The 20,126-nt window shown below is 35.7% G+C and overlaps 1 protein-coding gene across 1 annotated transcript in view; it reads right to left on the bottom strand.

The window, feature by feature from the left end:
* The window catches only part of HAPLN1 (hyaluronan and proteoglycan link protein 1), a 77,338-nt gene that overhangs the window by 5,464 nt on the left and 51,748 nt on the right, over positions 1–20,126 (bottom strand). The window contains exons 2-4 of the mRNA XM_026672106.2: positions 15,729–15,853; positions 2,040–2,408; positions 121–423 (exon numbers count right to left, since the gene is read on the bottom strand). Of these exons, the coding sequence (XP_026527891.1) occupies positions 121–423; positions 2,040–2,408; positions 15,729–15,828 (772 nt within the window). The 5' untranslated portion in view covers positions 15,829–15,853. The remainder of the gene's footprint in view (positions 1–120; positions 424–2,039; positions 2,409–15,728; positions 15,854–20,126) is intronic.

Here is a 20,126-nt window from a genome sequence, read left to right as displayed (position 1 = left end):
GACTTTTTGCATGTAAAACTCATTGAACATCTGAGCTATAATTCCTTCTGAAATAAATAAAAATTAATATTGAGTGTCACACTTCACTACAGAGACCTCCAAAGGGGTCAAATTACTTACCAGTAAAATGAGAGGTAAAACAAAAGACATCATATCTGTTTTGTTCTTTATTTGAGAAACCATAATTTCGGATTCCAGGCACTGTGTTCTTCCCACCACAAGGGTCTCTGGGATTTCTAATTGGATATTGTGCTGACCCATCATTGAGCCAGCCTGCATTACACCAGTCCAGTCCTGACCTCCATGCTTCATATAACTGGTCAAATGAAGCTATAACTGCATCCTGGTCGAGGCAGGCTTGCTGAGCTTCATAGAAGTTTAAATTATAGCGACCCAGTCGTGGGAAGTAAGGAAATACAATGCCTAAAAGAGAGCAGAAGAGGAAAAGATGGCTGTTTAATTAATTAATCAATCAATCAATGGAGGGCAACCCACCACTGGCAGGATGCCCAAGGTCTTAAGCCTTCATTTTGCACTATGTTTAGATCATACTAGAATTCAGCAGCAAGTTTACTTATTTTTCAGTGGTACATTTTTTTCTTTTTATGTCTCAAAATAAAATCAGCCTCAAAATATTAATATTACAGCAGTGCTGAAATTGAGGCTTATAGATGGAAACTGAAAAACATAAATGGTACTCTTCCCCAATTGAAAGGCATTTCAAAAATGACAATACTGGTTAGAATAGATGGAAGAAGAATGGAGATCTTACCATCACCAAAACAACAATCTGTTAAATTTATATTTGGGAATGCTGCCTAACTGTTTAGTCTAAGAGTTTTGTCTGACTGTCTCTTTAGACCATATATATTGAAGCTTGCCTTTCCTGATGGAACACTCAAATGTGGGTTAGGGTTAGGGTTTTTCATCTATCAAATACATTATTTTGGCTTCGTTGCTTCATTATTAGCATGCTTGTTTTAAAGAGCAAGTAAGAAAACCGATTGTTTGATTTTGGCATGTGAACTTTATGAACGGCCAGAAAATTTGTCATTTGATGTGTATTGGAACAGGAAACCTACAATAAGCTCTAAATTCAGATTTATCTTTAATGCTATTTCCCCAAACAAAATACAGTGGTAGCTATTGGCTCTAACTGAAACTTAATTACTTTCCATATGTAAGTGAGAAGGCCCTACAAATATAGTAAGACTGGAAACTACACCAGATCAAACCAGCCAGTCAGTATTGTTGAAACTGGCCCAGTATGTGAGTAAAGCTTCCATTTCCTTCTTAAAATTGATTTTTTTGCCCCTCTGAAATAAGATGTTTGATTTAGGAAACAGAATGGAAGAAATGTAGAATATAAATGCATAAAACAGCTACCTAGGTAGCTTCTATGGCTAAGTACTGTACATTCTCCAACCAAAATATTTTCCTCCCTATCAAATTAAGGCTGTTTAGACAGAACCATCCATCCACAAAAATGCCTTAAATCAGAATGGCCAAAAGATTGTTCCCTTCAGCCTTGCAGAGCCTCATGGTTTTGTTTTCTTAGTGTAGGTATTTTGATCTGTTATGATTGTTTCTATATAAGTTGTTTTTCTCTTTTGTAAGCTTCCCAGAGTTGTTCAGAAGTCAGGTTGCTTTGAAATTGAATTCAATATACACAGAACCTGAAGCAAAGATGTTTTGGATTTAATAACATGTGTAAAGGGCATATTCACGCAATCTAGCTCTATGGACACATAGCATCTGTATGAGGTTAGGGACAGAGCTAGTTACTCGAAAGTCTTAAATCGAATTAAATTATTTTATAAAGATTGAACAGAGCAATAAACAAAGTTCCCCTCCTACAAAATAAAATATAAGCTTAACAAATTTAACTAATCCAATAATCCTTATTAATTAAAGAAAAATATATATAATCTGGCTGGATTCTGATAGATGATTAGATTGAGAAATTAAAGTTATAATGTCTGAACAATAGTAATAGCAATATTTTTAATGAACAATTTCTGTTTAACTAAGAAGCTTACCATCCAAGTCTAGAGTTATAACAGCTGAGTCATCTTCTAAGCCTTCAATGACTTCACATTTGTATTTCCCATAATCTTCCAGCATTAAATTTGACATTACCAGAGAGGCATCATTTTCAGTGCTTTTCTTCAAGAATACCCTTCCTTGGTAATTGCCATAACTTTTTTTGTGGTAGCCCATTTCAACATAGACATCCACTTCTTTGAGGTAATCTGAAGTGAGTTTGGTCCACTTGACACGAACTCTATGGAATTCTGAGACAGGTAATGTATTGTCACGGTAAAATTTACATGGCAGAGTAACACTTCCACCACGATTTGAGAAGATTTTAGTTTGTTCTGCTTTCACAAGAAGGTGAGGTTCATTTTCTAATAACATGTTGGGAAAAAAAGAAATTAGAATGGCTGAAATATACTAAACAGTTTCAGAGATGAAAATAGTCACATTCCTCAGCATGTAAAAATCTATGGATATGTACAATCTGATTCAATACTCTCCTTCTTTCTGTTCCTCATGCCTCTCACTCATGAAGAATATAAATGGCTAACAGTGTGAACATACATGGAATAACTTCTCTAATTATCTCCATCATAATTCAAACATGATCCAGATGCTACATTTTATCATGCAAGATAGCATTCATTTATCTGAAAAGCAGATCTTGTTCCTGAAGGAATAATGCTAGGAAGAAGATGATGTTATTGTTATTGTTGATAATGATGAAAACTAAGGGTAAATAGATAGAAATGTCACATATGCAGAAAACCATCTTCAAATTATAGGATACCCTCCTGTGCAAGATAGAACACTTCCTGAAGCCTAAGGCAGAATAATCACTATAAGGAAGGAACCACCAAAATTTTTGGAGAATGCCTACTTCCAAGACCCCATCTATGACAACTGAATAGAGAAAGGGCCTGGAAAAACTGATCCAATTTGATATGATTGGATGGGTCAATATATATAGCCAAGGCAGTCACTCAGATAACCAGATCTGGAGCCATATAGGGTACCAACTGATTCTGAATGTAACTTAAGGTGACAACCAGAATCTTGAATTATATCCCCAAACTGTCTGGTTGGCAATGCTGCTCCTGAATTAGCAGGTGTCACTGATTATATTAAGATATATTCATCATTGCCTGGGCTTCCATATTTTCTACCAATTGTAACTACTGAATCTTCTTCAAAGGTAGCCCTGGGTAATATATATTGTAGTAGCCCAACTGGTAGTCACTAGAACATGAATCTCTGTCAGTAGGGCTAAGGGTTAAGGAAAAATTATAACTGGCACTTTAGGTGTAACTTTGCAAAATCCCTCTTAGATAAAAGTGTCATCTGTTTTTCAAAGTGGGAACTGTAAATTTGGGAGAACTCTTCAATTGCAGCTATCTCTAATCATGGACAATATAACCCTATCGAAAATCAGAGAATTTCCAAGCATTCCACAAATCCAAAGCTGCTTCATGTTTGACTATATTTCCCTACTTTGTTGTTTTCATCTTTTATTATTTTCTGAGTATTCTGGTGCTGTAGTTTTAATTTTTATATGGAATTTGTTTTGCTTTGAATTTTATGTGAGCTGCAGAAAGTCAGTATTGGTTATGGCAGTTCACAAATATTCTTTCCTATCCAGATTCTGACAATCTCCAGGCATTGGGTTAGCATTACCTAGAGACAAGATGCATAAGTGCACCATACTGATAATACCAAATCTTGTATCAACATATAACCTCCCCAGATTCATGTAGATGTCTGAAAGGAATGGAGGCAGGTCAGCTCTCTGGGGGATTGCAAGAAGTAGGGGTCTTTGGGCATATCCACTCTCACTGTCAGCACTAACTGGAACTAATGCCTAAGCAAGATGGATATTTACTGTAGAGCAGTGCCCTCTCTTGATTCCTTCAGCTCCTGTCCAAAGGGATTGGCATTCTCCTGATTCTACTGTCTCCATCCATAAGTGTGACCAATATGGTTTCTACACTGCCCAAGCAGGATTGAGACTGTATGCCAGTCTCAATCCTGCTTGGGCTCAAATAATTTGTTTTCTTCAGAGCTTCTTGCACTTCTTTCATAATCTTATTTTATTTATTTTTTATTCATTTATTTTGTCAAAAGCTTACAATACAATAGAAATAAGAATAAACATAAGTTTAAATATAAGAAATAGGAACTAATAATTGGGGACAATAGGACAGGAATGGTAGGCACAGTTGTGCGCTTATGCACGCCCCTTACAGACCTCTTAGGAATGGGGTGAGGTCAATAGAGGTTAGTTTGAGGGGAAAGGAGTGGGAGGTTAGAGGATGTAACAACAGAATCAGGTAGTGAGTTCCAGACATTGACCTCTCTGTTGCTGAAATCGTATTTTCTGCAATAAAGTATGGAGTGGTTTACATTAAATTTATATCTGTTGTGTGCTCTTGTGTTGTTGTGGTTAAAGCTGAAATATTCATTAACTGGTAAGTCATTGTAACATAACATTTTATGTATTATGCTTAAGTCCAATCTTAGCCAGTGTAGTTCAATGTAGTCTAAGCCTAGAATCTCAAGTCTGGTAGTGTAGGGTATATTCTGTTGCAAACAGAGGAATGTAGCACTCTTCTGGTAAAATACTTCTGGACTCACTCAATTGTATTTATGTCTCATATACAGTGCGGATTCCAGACAGCAGAGCTGAATTCAAGTCCTGGTCTAGCAAAGGTTTTGAATGTCCTAGTTTGCAAATCAGTATTACCAGAGGAGGAGCTTCGTAAAATTAAATTTATAACTCTTAAAGCCCTTTTGGCAATACTGTTGCAGTGAGCTTTGGTGCTTAGGTCATTCATTATGAGAATTCCAAGGTCCTTGACAGAGTGAGGGTCATCAACAAGGTCATATCCACCTAGCTTGTATTTGATATATTGATTTTTTTTTTTTACCAATGTGTAGGACAGAGCATTTGTTGGTCGAGATTTGGAGTTGCCAACTGTTAGACCATTCAGACACATAATTGAGGTCTTTTTGAAGGATGGTAGCATTGACAGTGGTGTTGAATAGTTTTACATCATCAGCGAAGAGGACGCAGTTGCTAATAAGGTGATCACAAAGGTCATTTATATAGAGTGTGAAGAGTGTGGGTCCTAGAACGCTCCCTTGGGGGACACCGCTGATAACTGGTGCAGGGTTTGATAGGGCGTTTCCTATTGTTACTATTTGTTGCCTATTTGACAGGAAGGCAGTAATCCACTTGTGAAGGGATCCAGAAATGCCATAAAAATTTAATTTTAATAGTAGTTTGTCATGTATCACTGAGTTAAAGGCTTTGCAGAAATCAAATTACATCAATTGCTTAATCCTGGTCAAGTAGTATAGTTCATATGCTTTTGCAGTGTAGAAGTTGCAAATTGCAGGACAATTTTTTTCTGAAACCAAATTATTTATTGGAGAGTAAATTATTTGACTCTAGGTGGAAGGTAATGCATTGATTAATTATTGATTCCATAACTTTGCAGGTGATGCAACACAATGAGATTGGCCTGTAGTTTTCAACCAGGCAGGGGTCACCTTTTCTGAAAATAAGAATGACCATTGCTAAAGACCATAGGTTTGGTGAGGAGCTGGTTCTGAATGATATCTCATATATTATGCTTAGGGGTTCTGCTATGGTAGTGGAGAGCTTTTTTAAGAAGAATGCACATAAACCATCAGGGCCAATAGATAAGGATGGTTTTAGGTAGCGTTGTGCATTTTCTACGTTATCTTCAGTAAAGTCAATTTGTAGATCGTTGCAGTTGATCGTAGTTGTCGTATGATTAGGAGATGTGGGGCATGAGCCAAAGACTGAATTGAAGAACATGTTGAAGAGATTTGCCTTAATGGCTTCATTGCTATAGTCTTTCCCACTAGGATTTTTTAGGGTTGGGATGGTTTTTGAGTCTTTAAGTTTGGTGTTTACAAAGTTATAGAAGGCACGGGTGGATTTTGTGCATAAAATATTTTCCTCTTGCTTGCAGTGGTAATTGGTGCATTCAGCCTTTATCTGTCGGCATAAGGTATTGTATCGGTTTTTAAAGTTAGCTACGTATTTAGGGTTTTTACGCCATAAGGATTTTTTTTTAGATTGAAGTTTTCTTATTATTTGGGTAAATTGTTTTTTGTTTTGTTTTTGGGGATTACTAATGGAACATATAGTTTAATGACTCTTTCAAGTTCAAGCAAGAAGGCATTATAATGTTATTCTGTAGGGTTACAGCCAGAGAACAGAATGTGCCAATCAAGAGATGATAAGTCAGCAGCTATGAGTTCATAATTGGCTTTTAAAAAATTGTATTTTGGAGATCCAAGGGGAGATAATTTGAGACCATAGCTTGTAAGAATTTGCTGTCCTTTCATGACACCTGAAATCAATTCCAAGAAGTGGAATCTTTTTTTTGGGTGGGGGAGTGTGGTGCCTTCAAGGCAGTATTGACTCATAGCAGATGCCTGGGCTACTGCCTGAATTTTCTTGCCAAGGTTTTTCAATACTGGCTTGCTATTGTCTCCTTCCTAGAGCTGAGAGAGAGTGACTGGCCCAAGGTCACCAGATGGCTTCATGCCTAAGATAGGACTACAACTCGTTGTTCCTAGGCCTGATGCCTTAACCATTAGACCAAACTACCATATACTGGGAAAAGGGAGAGAACCGGTTTGTTAAATTAATATACTAAAAAACTGTGTTTTTTTCCTCTTAACATTTTTTTTCATTCATCAATATATGATTCATTTTTCCCCACTAATTAAGTTTCAGTGATTCTCGGTCACATCAATATGTGCTGAAATTTGCATGAAAATTATATCATAAACAATCACAAAATCCAAATTCTCACTGAGTCATAAGTGAGACAATACATTTCTGCCTTGGGAAAAACTGGAATTCCCAATCTGAACATGGCAGTCAGCCGCAATATCAGCCTGATTCTATTTTCTCAAATATTTTACAAGAACTCTGAACTAGGATGGAAATACAATGGTCTTTTTATCGTTAAAATGTTGAAGGCAGAATGCACAAAAAACAATGAATTTATTAGATCCTGAAATTATCACAGTCATTTATTATTCTTTCTGCCTTCTGTATATGAGTGAACAACAACAACAGTAGTAATAATAGTGATTCATTTCAATTGTTGGAGTAATAATGAAGGAGTAATAAAAAAGTAACTTTACTTCCAGTGGCACTTTCATTGATGACGGACAGAGACCACAATCGTGTGCAACTTCGATCCGTGCTTACCCTGTTGGAGAGATCCCTACGGGACTGAACCATCAGAACCACCTCGGAGAGGTGGGGGAAAAGAGGGGGAGACTGCCAGCTGAGTTGAGGGGAGCCACATCTCCCCTCCCTGGCTTGGTATACTCCCCTGGAAGACAGGGAGAATGGCTGCCCTGAAGACAGGAAGCTACTGGGACCTAAGTGTATGCTGGAGAGGTGAAGTGGTGAGCAGTGTGTATCCAGACAAGGGAAGCTGAACCCTTTATTTTAATAACCCCGAAAAGCAGAAAGAAAGATTCCTTGCTTGAGAGTACAACAGTGCCAAATAGAAAACAAGAGGACAATATAAAGTAAATAAAAATCTGGACTACAAAAGAGCTATAACAAAATTAATGACGGAATTGGGAATAATATACAGAACCTGGCATTAATTAGCATTGGATAAAATGCTTAACTTGCTTGGAATTGATTATATTTAAAAAGAAAATTAACATTAATATAATTGAAAAAAAGGAAAAAAAGAACTTTGAAAAGTGGAAGCGATATAGAGCACCACCTAATGGTACAAGGCATTTTTTCCTGGATGACTTTATAGAAAATTACTGGTCTGTTAAATGTGTGAATGAGAAAAGACATGAAATAAAAGACTTTAACATAACAAGAACCCCAGAAGCTTAAAAGAAAAAGGGGGAGATTGCAGCAAGAGGACAAAGGAAGGCAATATCTTGGGACTGTTGGGGGTTGACTGAGCAAAGGAAACAGAAGGACCAACAAGGAAAAGAGATATAAATGGAGTCTCTTGGCAATGATTACAATTAACTTTAATAAAATAAAGAATAACACAATTGATTAAAAAATGGAAGAAGCAAGCAAAGAATTTAAGTTGGAACTGCAAACTGTGAAAGAAATGATAAAAGAAAGAAAGGGTTTATGGAACACACTGGCAGAAAAAGTAATGCAATTGCAGAACAAAGGAATTCTAGAGAGGAGGAGCCAAAGGAAGAGGAAAACAGCCAAGATGGACATGAAGATTCAGAGACATTGCCAAAAGACACAAAAGGAACTAAAACTAAGACATTGACGACAGAGATAATTAATAAAAGAGAAAAAACTCCCAAGAGTAAGCAAAAGAAGAAAAAGCTGTACAAGAAGAAATTTCAAAAAAAAGAAAAGGAAAGGGGGAGAGGAAAGATGGGGGATTAGCAGATGGAAATAAATGTAATATTAGAGGAAAAAAGAGGGATGAAGAGGAAAGGGCAGGAAAACTTAGTAAAGGAAAGCTGGATAAACTAAGAGAAATGACAAGGTGGAGAGATTTAGAGATAAGGGTTAGATATAGCATAAAAGGGGGACACCACATGGGAATGTATCTTTGTATTTTTTTATTAGAAATGTAGACTGGGGAGATTTGAAGTTTATAACTTACTGGGAATTACCTTAAGATTACTAGATAATTATAGTTGAGAAGAATGAAGATGGAGGAAGTGATGTTAAGAGGGTTCTATTGTTATTAATCATATATCTTAGTGGTATTCAGCTTTGTTCGGGTATTTTCCCACGTCATTATAGCTGTGTTTTTAAAGTTGTAGCAACGTTTCGGCAGAATCTCACCTGCCATCATCAAGCTTCTGTATTGTGTTCGTCTGTGAGTCAGACTTTTACAGTTGTTTCAATTTTAAATTTGGGGCTAGCCTACTGCTGTGCCATTGAACCAACCCTAGCCACTATAGAAAACCCCAGCCACAGAATTATCAGAGAAGCCATAGAGATTGAAAAAAGACCTGAAAGCATGAATAGAAGAGATGATTCCACCAGACTGTCAATTATTTGGAAGCCTGCACTCACAAACAAAAAAATCTCCACACCACTAGCCAGGCAAACACCTGGGCACAAACAGATCCCCCTGATACCTCGAGCTCAAACACACCCCAACCAGGCACCCAGATGAAACCTAGCTTCCTAACAAATGATAGCCGTCCGTTTACTTGGAGCCAAGCCGCACTAAAAGCCTCCAATACAGGAAACACAATGTTGCCAGCCAATCAAGACAAAAAAAACTACAAAACAGACAGAAGATATTAGAAACATCAATCAAGCAGAACACAGCAAATTCCAAGACCAATAAACACAGACCAAGTCTCCCAACCAATCAGGATGAAGAAAAAGCCATTCTGGCACAGCATAGTCTAGCACCAAATTTAAAACAGAAAGCGGCTGTAAAAGTCTGACTCACAGACGAACACAATACAGAAACCTGATGATGGCAGATGAGATTCTGCTGAAATGTTGCTCGGTATTTTATATATATATGGATCTTTGGTTATTCGGGTTTTTCCCGCGTAAAATATATATATATATATATATATATATATATATATATATATATATATATATATATATATATATATATATATATATATATATATATATATATATATATGTATGTTCGGCTTTGTTCGGTATTTTCCCACGTCATTGTAGTTGTTCTTTTAAAGTTGTAGCAACGTTTTAGCAGAATCTCATCTGCCATCATCAGGCTTCTGTATAGTGTTAGTCTGTGAGTCAGACTTTTACAGTGGTTTCAGATTTAAATTTGGGGCAGCTATTGCTGTGCCAGAATGGTTTTTTCTTCATCCTGATTGGTTGGGAGTCTTGGTCTGTGTTTATTGGTCTCGGAGTTTGCTGTGTTCTGCTTGATTGGTGTCTCTAATATCTTCTGTCTGTTTTTGGCTCTTTTGTATCTTGATTGGCTGGCAGCATTGTGTTACTTTATTGGAGCCTTTAGTGCAGCTTGGCTTCGGGTAAATGGACGGCTATCATTAGTTAGGAAGCTGGGTTTCATCTGGGTGCCTGGTTGGGGTGTGTTTGAGCTGGAGGTATCAGGGGCGATCTGTTTGTGCCCAGGTGTTTGCCTGGCTTGTGGTGTGGAGATTTTTTGTTTTTGTTTGTGAGTGCAGGCTTCCAAATGATTGACAGCCTGGTGGAATCATCTCTTCTATTCATGCTTTCTGGTCTTTTTCAATCTCTATGGCTTCTCTGATGATTCTGTGGCTAGGGTTTCTATAGTGGCTAGGGTTTTGGTGCCATTGAAGTTGATGCTATGACCTGTGGCTTCCATGTGTTGGACTAGTGAGGAAGTGTGTTCCAGCTTTTTGACTGCATTTTTGTGTTCATCCAGACGGGTACTTATTCTTCTATTGGTCTGTCCAATGTATGTGGCTGGGCATGATGCACAGGGGACTTCGTATATGCCTTGGTTTTCCAGGTCAATTTTATCTTTGGGGTTGCTAAGGATGGCTGCTATTTTTCTGTCTGTTTTGAAGGCAGTCTTGATGTGATATCTGTGTAGTACTTACTAATTTTGTCTGTAGTACCTCTTTTGTAGGGCAGGACAGCTGTTCCATAGGTCTGTTCATCTTCTGGGTCTCTATTACGTTTCAGTGTGTTTTTGTGGATCAAGCTGGTGATTTTGCTTTTGTGGAAGCCGTTGGCTGTCAGTACTTTAGTCAGGGTGCATAGTTCAGTCTTAATGTGTGTCTTGTCTGCCAGGCGTTTGGTTCTGGTAATTAGTGTTTTAGCCACGAAGTTTATCTGTGCTGGGTGGTGGTGGGATTGGGCGTTGAGGTAGCGGTTAGTGTGTGTTTTCTTCTGGTATACGGTGTGTCCTAGTGTGCCATCTGTTTTTTTGTAGATAATATATAATATTATAATATATAATATTATAATATATTATAATATTATAATATATAAGCTTATGACTATTTAAATGATATTAGGAAAACAGAGAATATGATGATGGGTGAAAATCTGGTATTAATTATGTTTAAAAAGTGTGAATTAGGGTTATATAAATGCTATAGGTTGAAATTGGTCAAAGGGAAGTAAAAGGGGAAATTAAGTCTGTTTTTATTTTATACAATTGATTATGTAAAGGATATGAGAAAATAGAAAATATAATGAATTAGAGGGGATTATGTGGGAATGTAAAATATTTATAATGAATGAATTATATTATAATCAAAAGCAGGGGAATGAAAATTTATTAAAATTATATAGGTAAATTTTGGAAACAAAGAAAAAATATGAAATGATTATATGAATATCTCTGGAATAGATATCAGATATATTGTAGATAGGGGGATATACCATGTGGATCCTAAATGTATTAACCTTACTTTACTTTTACTCATGTGTTTCTTTCATTGACTGTCTAATTATATATTGATCTTGAGAAAGTTATAGATGTTAACAATACATAAGGTAACATAAAATAGGTGGTAAGCTGAAAATGGAAATAATAGGGGCTAAAGAATTGAAAATATATGTGAGGATGAAATGCTTTTGATATTGAATTAATGAATTGAAATATGAAAGGGAAATTTATCTAAAGATTAGTCGAATGGATAATAATTTGAAGTGATATTAATTAAGAAAGTTGCAAGTGTAACTATAACTATGTATAAATATTATAATCTGGAATCACGTTGCTGACATGAAGAGATGTGTAAAAAATAAAAATAAAAAAAACTTTGGAGGATCTGGATTGTATCCCTCTCTTAATGAAAAAAAAGTAACTTTGAAACCAACTTTGCAGGTTTGTAAAGCAAAGAAAAGCTGAAGTAAAAGTATAAGCACTTTTAGTGAAAGTTTCAGTGAATGACTTATTTATATTCCATTAATGATATCCTTCCTTCCTTCCTTCCTTCCTTCCTTCCTTCCTTCCTTCCTTCCTTCCTTCCTTCCTTCATTCATTCATTCATTCATTCATTCATTCCATTATTCCCTCCCTCCCCCTTCCCCTCCTTTCATCCTTCCTTCCTTAGCATTCAGGAAGGAAGTAGTTATAGTAAACAGAAAAACTGTGTTTTCATCCTATTCTTCTTTCTAGGAATAATGCAGCTGTTTGCAGCGATGTGGGAAAAGGGCTTTGGATGCACAAAAGGGCTTTGGATGCCTTATGGAACCTGACAACAGTTTCTTAAAGCAGGCATACAATTTTCTGGGTTTATACTTTTTTTTCTCCTGGAACCACAAAAGTGCTATGTGAGCCCAGAAAAGGTGCAGCTTCTGACAGGAACAATCAGCATGTCCATGCCTGATCAGAAGCACTTTTCTTGTTCTGGATCCAGATATTTTCAAAACCCTATTTTTACATACTTTTCTAAATAACAGTGCCACCTACTGTGCTCTTATTATCTCACAGAGCACTTCACCATAACTACTGCATATTCCAACAGTATGAATGAGTTTATGGGTACACACACACACATCATTTATTTGCAGTTGTTGTGCACCTTCACAAATAGGATTTTCATATCCTAGGACCATTTAGGCCTGTTCCATCTTGTGAAAAATGCAGTTCTGAAAGGAAGGAAAAAACACGTGCACTTTTGGGGCATGTCTGCATATTTTGTAATATTCATAGAATTATTTTGTACATATTTCATAGAATCACAGAATGAAAGGCTTGAAAGATACTGTAAGAACCATTTTGTCCAACCTTATGCCCAATACAGGAGAGTATTCTACTAAAACACTTTTGAAAAATGGCCGTAAATCTTTGTTTAAATACTATCGGTGAAAGAGGTAATTTCTTCCATTGTTGAACATTACTTAAGAATTAACAACTAATATTTGTGTCCTGTTTTTTGAAACAACTCTAATAATTTTGCCCCATTATCTATGTGACGGCTCTCAACTGCTTGAAGTTAGCTTTCACATCTCCTAGCAATCTTCTGTTCTAGCAAAATGTATTTAACAACTTCAACTATTCCTCTTTAATTTTTATTTCTATTACCCTTATTACCTCAGTTGCTGTTATCTGGACCACTCTGTGTTCATCTAAAATGTGGAAAGCATATTCCAGTTATGTTTTCACCAACACAGAATAGAAAAATGTGATTTCTCTTGATTTTGATGCTACCTCTAGTATCTGTTCATACAGAGTACGATTGCATTTACTTTTTTACAGCCACATCACCCTGTTCGTCCATGTTTAGCCTGCAGTTCATTAAGAAATGAGGAAACAAGTCTCATCATATTCAATGAACCATATTCCTTAGTTCATATGTATGGAGAAAATTGCACTTTATTCTTTTTTCTAATGGATTTTTAGTATTGATAAATTTGCTATAAACATCTCATGTTTAAATTTTGCATTTAACAAAGCATTTTATGAACACAATGTACAAATTTATGGTATTTATATATCTTTTTTCATGTTTGATGAACATAACATATTGGCTAATGATAAATCCTCACATTTTTGCCTATTTGGCTTTTGCAGAGCGGTGCCATCTTAAATATTTTGTACTTTAAAATGAATGAAAAGTGATGATGTCTTTTTGGAAAGGCTCATTGCTTTGATTATAAGTATTGAATTTTGTTTTTTTAAGTAGAAATCCTTTGGTATTAACTGGGGAACCAGTGAGTCATTTTATTTTCATTTGGCTCTTTCAGTTGGGTTGTTTGATTCTGTCACAAGAGAGGGGGAAACTGCCAAAATGTTATGCCTTTATCGTGCAACAAATCCCCTAAATAATTTTCATAGCTTATTATTGTAAAAATTATTGCCACATACGAAGATCAATACCTTCTCATTATTTATTGATATAGAATTCAGATGAGCAATTCATATTAAATTAATTCTATCACTATCTGCAACTATAAATAGGAGAGGCTAAAAACAAATTCAGGATAAAAATGGGTCACAACTACAAATAGTGATAAAATAGCCTCCCGTGAAAGTTGAATTCAATCTATGTGTAGGTCACCAAATTCAGGAAGGTGTTGTAATAATTATTCATGGTGAGAGTATACATAAACCCCTGTTCAGAATGTTTATGACTGGAAAAAAATGACATTATTTGAACTGGTAATCTTGAACCTGATCCTAAAGTGGATTAATTATCAATTGTACCCAATTTTCATAGGCTTTTTCATCACTGTTAAAGTATTGGCTGACATCTTGAAAGTTATGTAATCTTTTTTCAGTGTGGGAAATACAGACTGAATACAGTTGAAAACAGAATTCTGTACAATAATTAAATCAATTGTTACAACTATTTTGGCTCCTTTAAAGATTATCCATCATCATCACCATTATCTATCTTCCTTCAAAACAGTTACTTGTAAGCCATGTATTTGGCTTATAATGTATTTGGCTTATAATGTATTCGGCACCATATTTTACTGATTCTATGTCAACTTTTTGACCTATGTCAACTTTCTTAAGTTTGGCTAGCCACATTTTCAGTTTAGGGTATATTCTTTGTCATTTTTCTTTTTTTTTCTGCACCCCTACATTGCTGTTGCCTCTTACCATGAAAGATCCTTCTAAATGCTTATTCATAATAAACTTTAATCAAAGATTCTCCAGAACATTATATATAAAACATTTCTACATTTTTACAGTGAGAAACAACTCAAACATTTTTAGAGCAAAATTCCAAAACTGAGCTATTTAAAAAGTTTTACATTCCCATGTAAAATAGACAATAAAGAGTATTAGCAGCTTGATAATAACTCTAAAAACAGAAATAATCTTTTTTATTGAGACCCATTTTAAATCCACAACTTATTATTTTACATTTCTGTTTTGACCTAGAAAACTAAAGCTGATTCCAGGAGATGACTGCTCCCTTACAATCTTCCCAAAATTGTTCTGATGCTCAATCATTTTTTCTAGATATCAACATGCAACACCATTTATAATGAGGTCAGCATTCCCTATGTTACACTGAATCTCCAGAGTTTATTCTGCATATCCATAGGCCGTATAGCTTAAATTGTCAAAATATAAGGTATACAAAGCAGAGAAACTGCATGACATTTATCCTGCCTGTCATTTTTGCATAAATAAATGTATTGGCTTGCTTCATACAGGATGATCCTCAGCTGCTGAAGCCAGCACTGAAAAACAGCTGCATTCTGCTATAGCCTCAAAGCTTTGCACAGCCAATCATAAGCTTTAGGATTTGAATGGATGTACATAAATATGTTAAGAGGTAGCATTTCATAGAAATCAAAGCAATGGGGAGGCATCTATCTAGGGAGGTAAGCTACTTTTTATGTTGTCTAAGTTGCTGCTGATCTCTTTTTTTGCATCACTGTGTTTTAATAATCCATCATTACCATATTTCTGTGCTATGGAGGTCTACTTATGATGGGCTTTAGATCTTATTTATTAGAGAGTTGGCAGATATCTATCAGAGAGCCTAATTGCTTAGTTGCTGTGTTTAACATGCATGCATTTTGATTTTAATACCATTGCTTCTTTGGCAAAAATTACAGGAATGTGGTACGCTGAACTACTGATTGCAGTTCTAACCTAAAAAAGCACTGCAGTATAAAAAATGTAACCCTGCAGCAAAGTTAGCTAACCAGTTTTGTAAATGTAGCAAACGTTAACCTTTTTTATTACAGCATCACAATTGTTCATTGAATTTCTTTTACTCACCATGGACGTGAATTATTCTATCATGCTCCAGAGTGAAGTTAGCAGCATGATGCTCAGCCCAGCAGAAAAAAATCAGCACCAGAAAAAGTAGACTCTTCATCTTTTATAGTCAAGAATCTTCTTCACTGCAAAAAACATCACATTGCAAAGAAGCTGTTGGCATCTGGAAATCTTAATTGTAACACTTTATACAGTTTCTCTGAGTTCCATCCTTCTCTTATTATTTCTCATTGTTTTGTGCATGTAAAATGACAGAGCCACATAATTAAGAAACCTTATTAGGAATGTCCTCTCTGTCGGGAAGTTAGCTCTACAATTAATTGACTAACAAATGAAATGTACTGTTGGATAACTCTGCCCATTAAAAGAGTAAATTGTCATTTACAAACCATAAAAAATAAGTAAAGATTGTAATTCTTAAAGGTTAAGTGGACTCCGGTTTAAGTACTGAGAACTGTTCTGTTTGTATCTATTAAAGAAAAACATACTGTAACTTAGACACAGAATATAAATACTGTTTCACATCTTGTGACTGTTTTTGCACCTTAGTTCATTTAGCATGCAAGTGCAAGTTCTTCAACTGAGAACAGACTAAGAGAACAGAGAGGCAGACTGCAGAGGCATGCTTTCTTACAGGCATACTCACCATTTTATAAGTTAGTCTGCAGAGAAATGTTGAAAACCTACATAAAACAGTTTAGAGTTGCAGGTTCCACTACTGCAGCTGCCCTGGCTGATTTGTATTCATTTCTATTTAGAATGCTGACGCATGAAATTATTGTGTCAGTTAGGGTCCCTGCAGTCAGTAGAGCTGCTGAGAGCTGCAGGATAATACTCTGCAGCCTCCAAGGAATAATTAAGAAAATGAAGGCCTGGGATCCATAGGAAAGGATGTAATTCAAGATTTCTTAGGCAGAAGATTCCTTTTGGCATTTTCTTTCTAATCAGAAACATTTTCTGGTTGTGTATTCTACCCAGAGATTTTTTTTCAGCTGAATCCATGACTTGCTTTTTGTACAGAGTGTAAAAGTAGTTGCAAGAGGACACCATGACCTCTGGCACTGAGCTGAGTCACTGAGCTAACATTGGAAGGAATATCTCACAATGAAACTGAGTTAACGTTGTGAGGAATATCATTGTTCTGACAGTACATTTTTGCTCATCTCAGAATGAAATTATAGATTAAGGTTAAGAAGTTTTGTGTTTCTGTGTATTTCTCTCTGTGTATATGTACTCCTTCATATCCTCTTGACTTCTGGCAAATGTCTGGAGAAGATACTGCAGTCTTCATGGCAAGATTTTGGAAGTGATTTGCCATTGTCATCTCTCTTTGCCAAGAGAGAGGAACCCAGCTAGCTATGCATACTGAAGGACTAGAACTCATGGTCCCCTTGTTTGTAGCCTGATATCTTAACCACTACATCAAAGCGGCTCTCAAGATTAGGGTGAGACAGTGCAAAATCAATTTCATCTAGTATGGAACTATACATTAGATGTCCATCTACTAAATAGATTGTATTGTTTAAAAATACAGGAAAAAGACAGTTCAAAATTATAAACACTTGCCAACCCTTATCTACAATCCTTGAGAGAAAATGGGGACCCAATAGCTTATTCAATAAGCCCTTGACCATTTATCTTGAACAGAGCTATTATGTATTTATCAGTCAGGCACAGAGTAAACTGCATGTGGGGATTCTCATACATGGAGGCTTGTACAGAGAAGTTTATAACCATATTCTCCATGACAGCATTCCTTAAACTGGGCATTCTACAAATGTGTGCACCTCAACTACCAGTATTTGCAGTCAACTGTGTTGGCTGAAGCATTCTGAAAGTTGAAGTCCAGGAAAAGTTGATCCAGCACAATTGATTCTTTTTGAACAATACTAATCTGATCCACACAGATCCACTTATTTGTGGCTTAACATATTGCATAATGAGTAATCCATGCTTAAAGGCTTAGCATGTTTCATGAATGTAGTTGATCATTAGTCATAAATGTGTGATTTACTATGCAACCCACAGTCAAATAAGCCTTGTTCTCCCAATGTATTGTGATATTCCATGAACATTGCCTTCTAATATACAGAAGCTGGAAATATACAGAAGCTGAAAATACATTTAAAATTGAGGACAGCAAAAGAGAGCATTTATTTGGTCTTTTAAAAAACATATATTTTTTGTTTTTATAATTTCCACAATGTTTCATCATTTTTAAAGTCATCCATCCTTAGCTTCCAAATAGCCTGAATAATCTATAGTTATCTTTCTTTATTAGGTAACTGAAAAAAGTGATGAAAATTGCACTAATGGGAAAAGTAGAAAGCTCAAGGGAAAAAAATAATAATAGTGCCAAAATGTCTGCTGGGTTTTGAACCAACCAGATTCTGATTACAAGTATTATACACATTCATCTGTTACAGCATTCGTAGGAAAGTTATTACAGAGTATTGGAAACATTGATTCATTTGCAGAGGTGTTCCTGATTCTGCATAATAGCCATTAAAACTGCTCAGGTTAGCCTACATCAAGCTCAAGTAATTTCTTCAAACACCAGCAATGCTTGAGGCAACAGAATATGGAAAAGTTTACTCCAGAAGTGAAGCATAAAAACATGTCCTTGGGGAGCTAAAACAGAGCAATGTTTTCCACTTTTGTCTTCCAAAACTTTCTCAGACAAGGAAATCTGATAATCTGGATAAGCCTTAGGAGTCAAGTGTTGCTTGAACTCTGAAATTTGGAGCAACCAAATGGGTGTATGCACTTATCATTGCAGGAAAAAAACAAACGTAAACTTTATTTTGGTTTCATTTAGGGATCATAATATTCTTGTTATATAAAAACCCATAACACATTCATAGAACAACACAACTTGCTAAACTTTAAAAAAGAAATTTTTAAAGACAAGATTCATACTAGTTTGTTTTAGATAGCCCAGTTCATATTTATTATTCCCCATTTTCAACTGATTGTAAGCCTGGATAATTGAAACAGAACTGGAAAAACATGTTGTGGCACACTTCAAAGTACCCCTTTGTTAGAGTTCTGATTCACTGTCCCTTCAAGAGAAGCTTGTTATCAGAATTTGTACATTAGTGTAATTGCCACTTTGCCAACAATCACAGTATTTGAAAGACTTCTCAGTTTCCATTACAGTCACAGGTTTTTGTGCTAAGAGTATACATAAAGTTCTGGAACATCATAAAAAGTAAGTCTTGTGAACATACTGATTTGAATAGATTTCCTCTTCTTTACTAGAAACTGAACTGATTATGGGTAGATATTGTAGAGGTGTACAAAACTGATGCATTTCTTTATATTTGCCATACCTTGCTTTCTAAAATCAATGATAAGTCTATGGCATACCTTCTAAAATCAATGGCAAGAATGACTCAAAGTTTTTTTCCAAAGAAATTGCTACAAGGAAAGAATTTATTTTTTCAACTGAAAAAGCAATTCTATAAGTAGCTTTATTGCCAGCTGGTGATTTCCAATGATCAGTTAACGTGCATGAATGCAACCATTCTGCTTCTAGGGGCAGCAGGTCCCAGCGATTTCATCCAGTGGTGTCAGGGAACAGCCCATAATTTTTTGTGCTGTGCTCATCACCCCCTATAATGCCTTTTTGTCCACGGCTGTTAAACCAGCATACCATACCATAACACAATATGTAAGGATGCTTTCTATTGTAGACCGGTAAAAGGAAGTCATCAGTCATTGTTCCACCTGATATTTCTGCAAGACCCTAAGGAAATGGAGTCTCTGTTGGACAATAGGACACTCCCCAAATATTCCCGAAGAAGGCAATGGCAAACAACAATCCATAGTGTTGCAAAGAAAACTACATGTCCAATGTCCATTAAGTCACTGAAGCTCAAGCTTTAGTTGAAGGAGACAACTAGAACAATTTTAAATTATGAAATTTGGAATATATAATAAAGAGAAAGAATCCCTGTTATCATAGGTCCCATAGAAGGCAGACTAAGAACAATAATTGTTTATAGTTATACATGTTAAGTTCATTCTGAAATTAAAACAAAATTGGTCCTGCTTTAAGAATCATGACACCATATTCAACCTGGTTACCCTTTACATATAATTTCATATGATGAAGGAACACGGAGATTTTCATGACAACTAATTCAGTTCCTTTCTTATTTATTTACTTACTATTATTTATATATCTTTCCAGTTCAAACATAACTCTGAGTCAAACACTGAAATAAGTTCAGTGACAAAATAACGGGAAACATTAGTGCTTTGAGCGCTAATTGCAACTTATTATTGCATAGATTTACTAATCTATTTGTAATTGTTATTTTTCTAGAAAAGAAAAGCCTGTTCTCTTAAATTTTAAAATAATTGCAAATAAATATTAATAAGTAGTACACAAAT

The sequence above is a fragment of the Notechis scutatus genome, chromosome 2 (assembly GCF_049901735.1).
Source record: "Notechis scutatus isolate UNSWTSFEM ecotype Mainland chromosome 2, rNotScu1.2, whole genome shotgun sequence".
NCBI lineage: Eukaryota > Metazoa > Chordata > Lepidosauria > Squamata > Elapidae > Notechis > Notechis scutatus.
The sequence above is the reverse complement of the archived record's forward strand: the minus strand, read 5'-3'. Positions and strand labels throughout refer to the sequence as shown.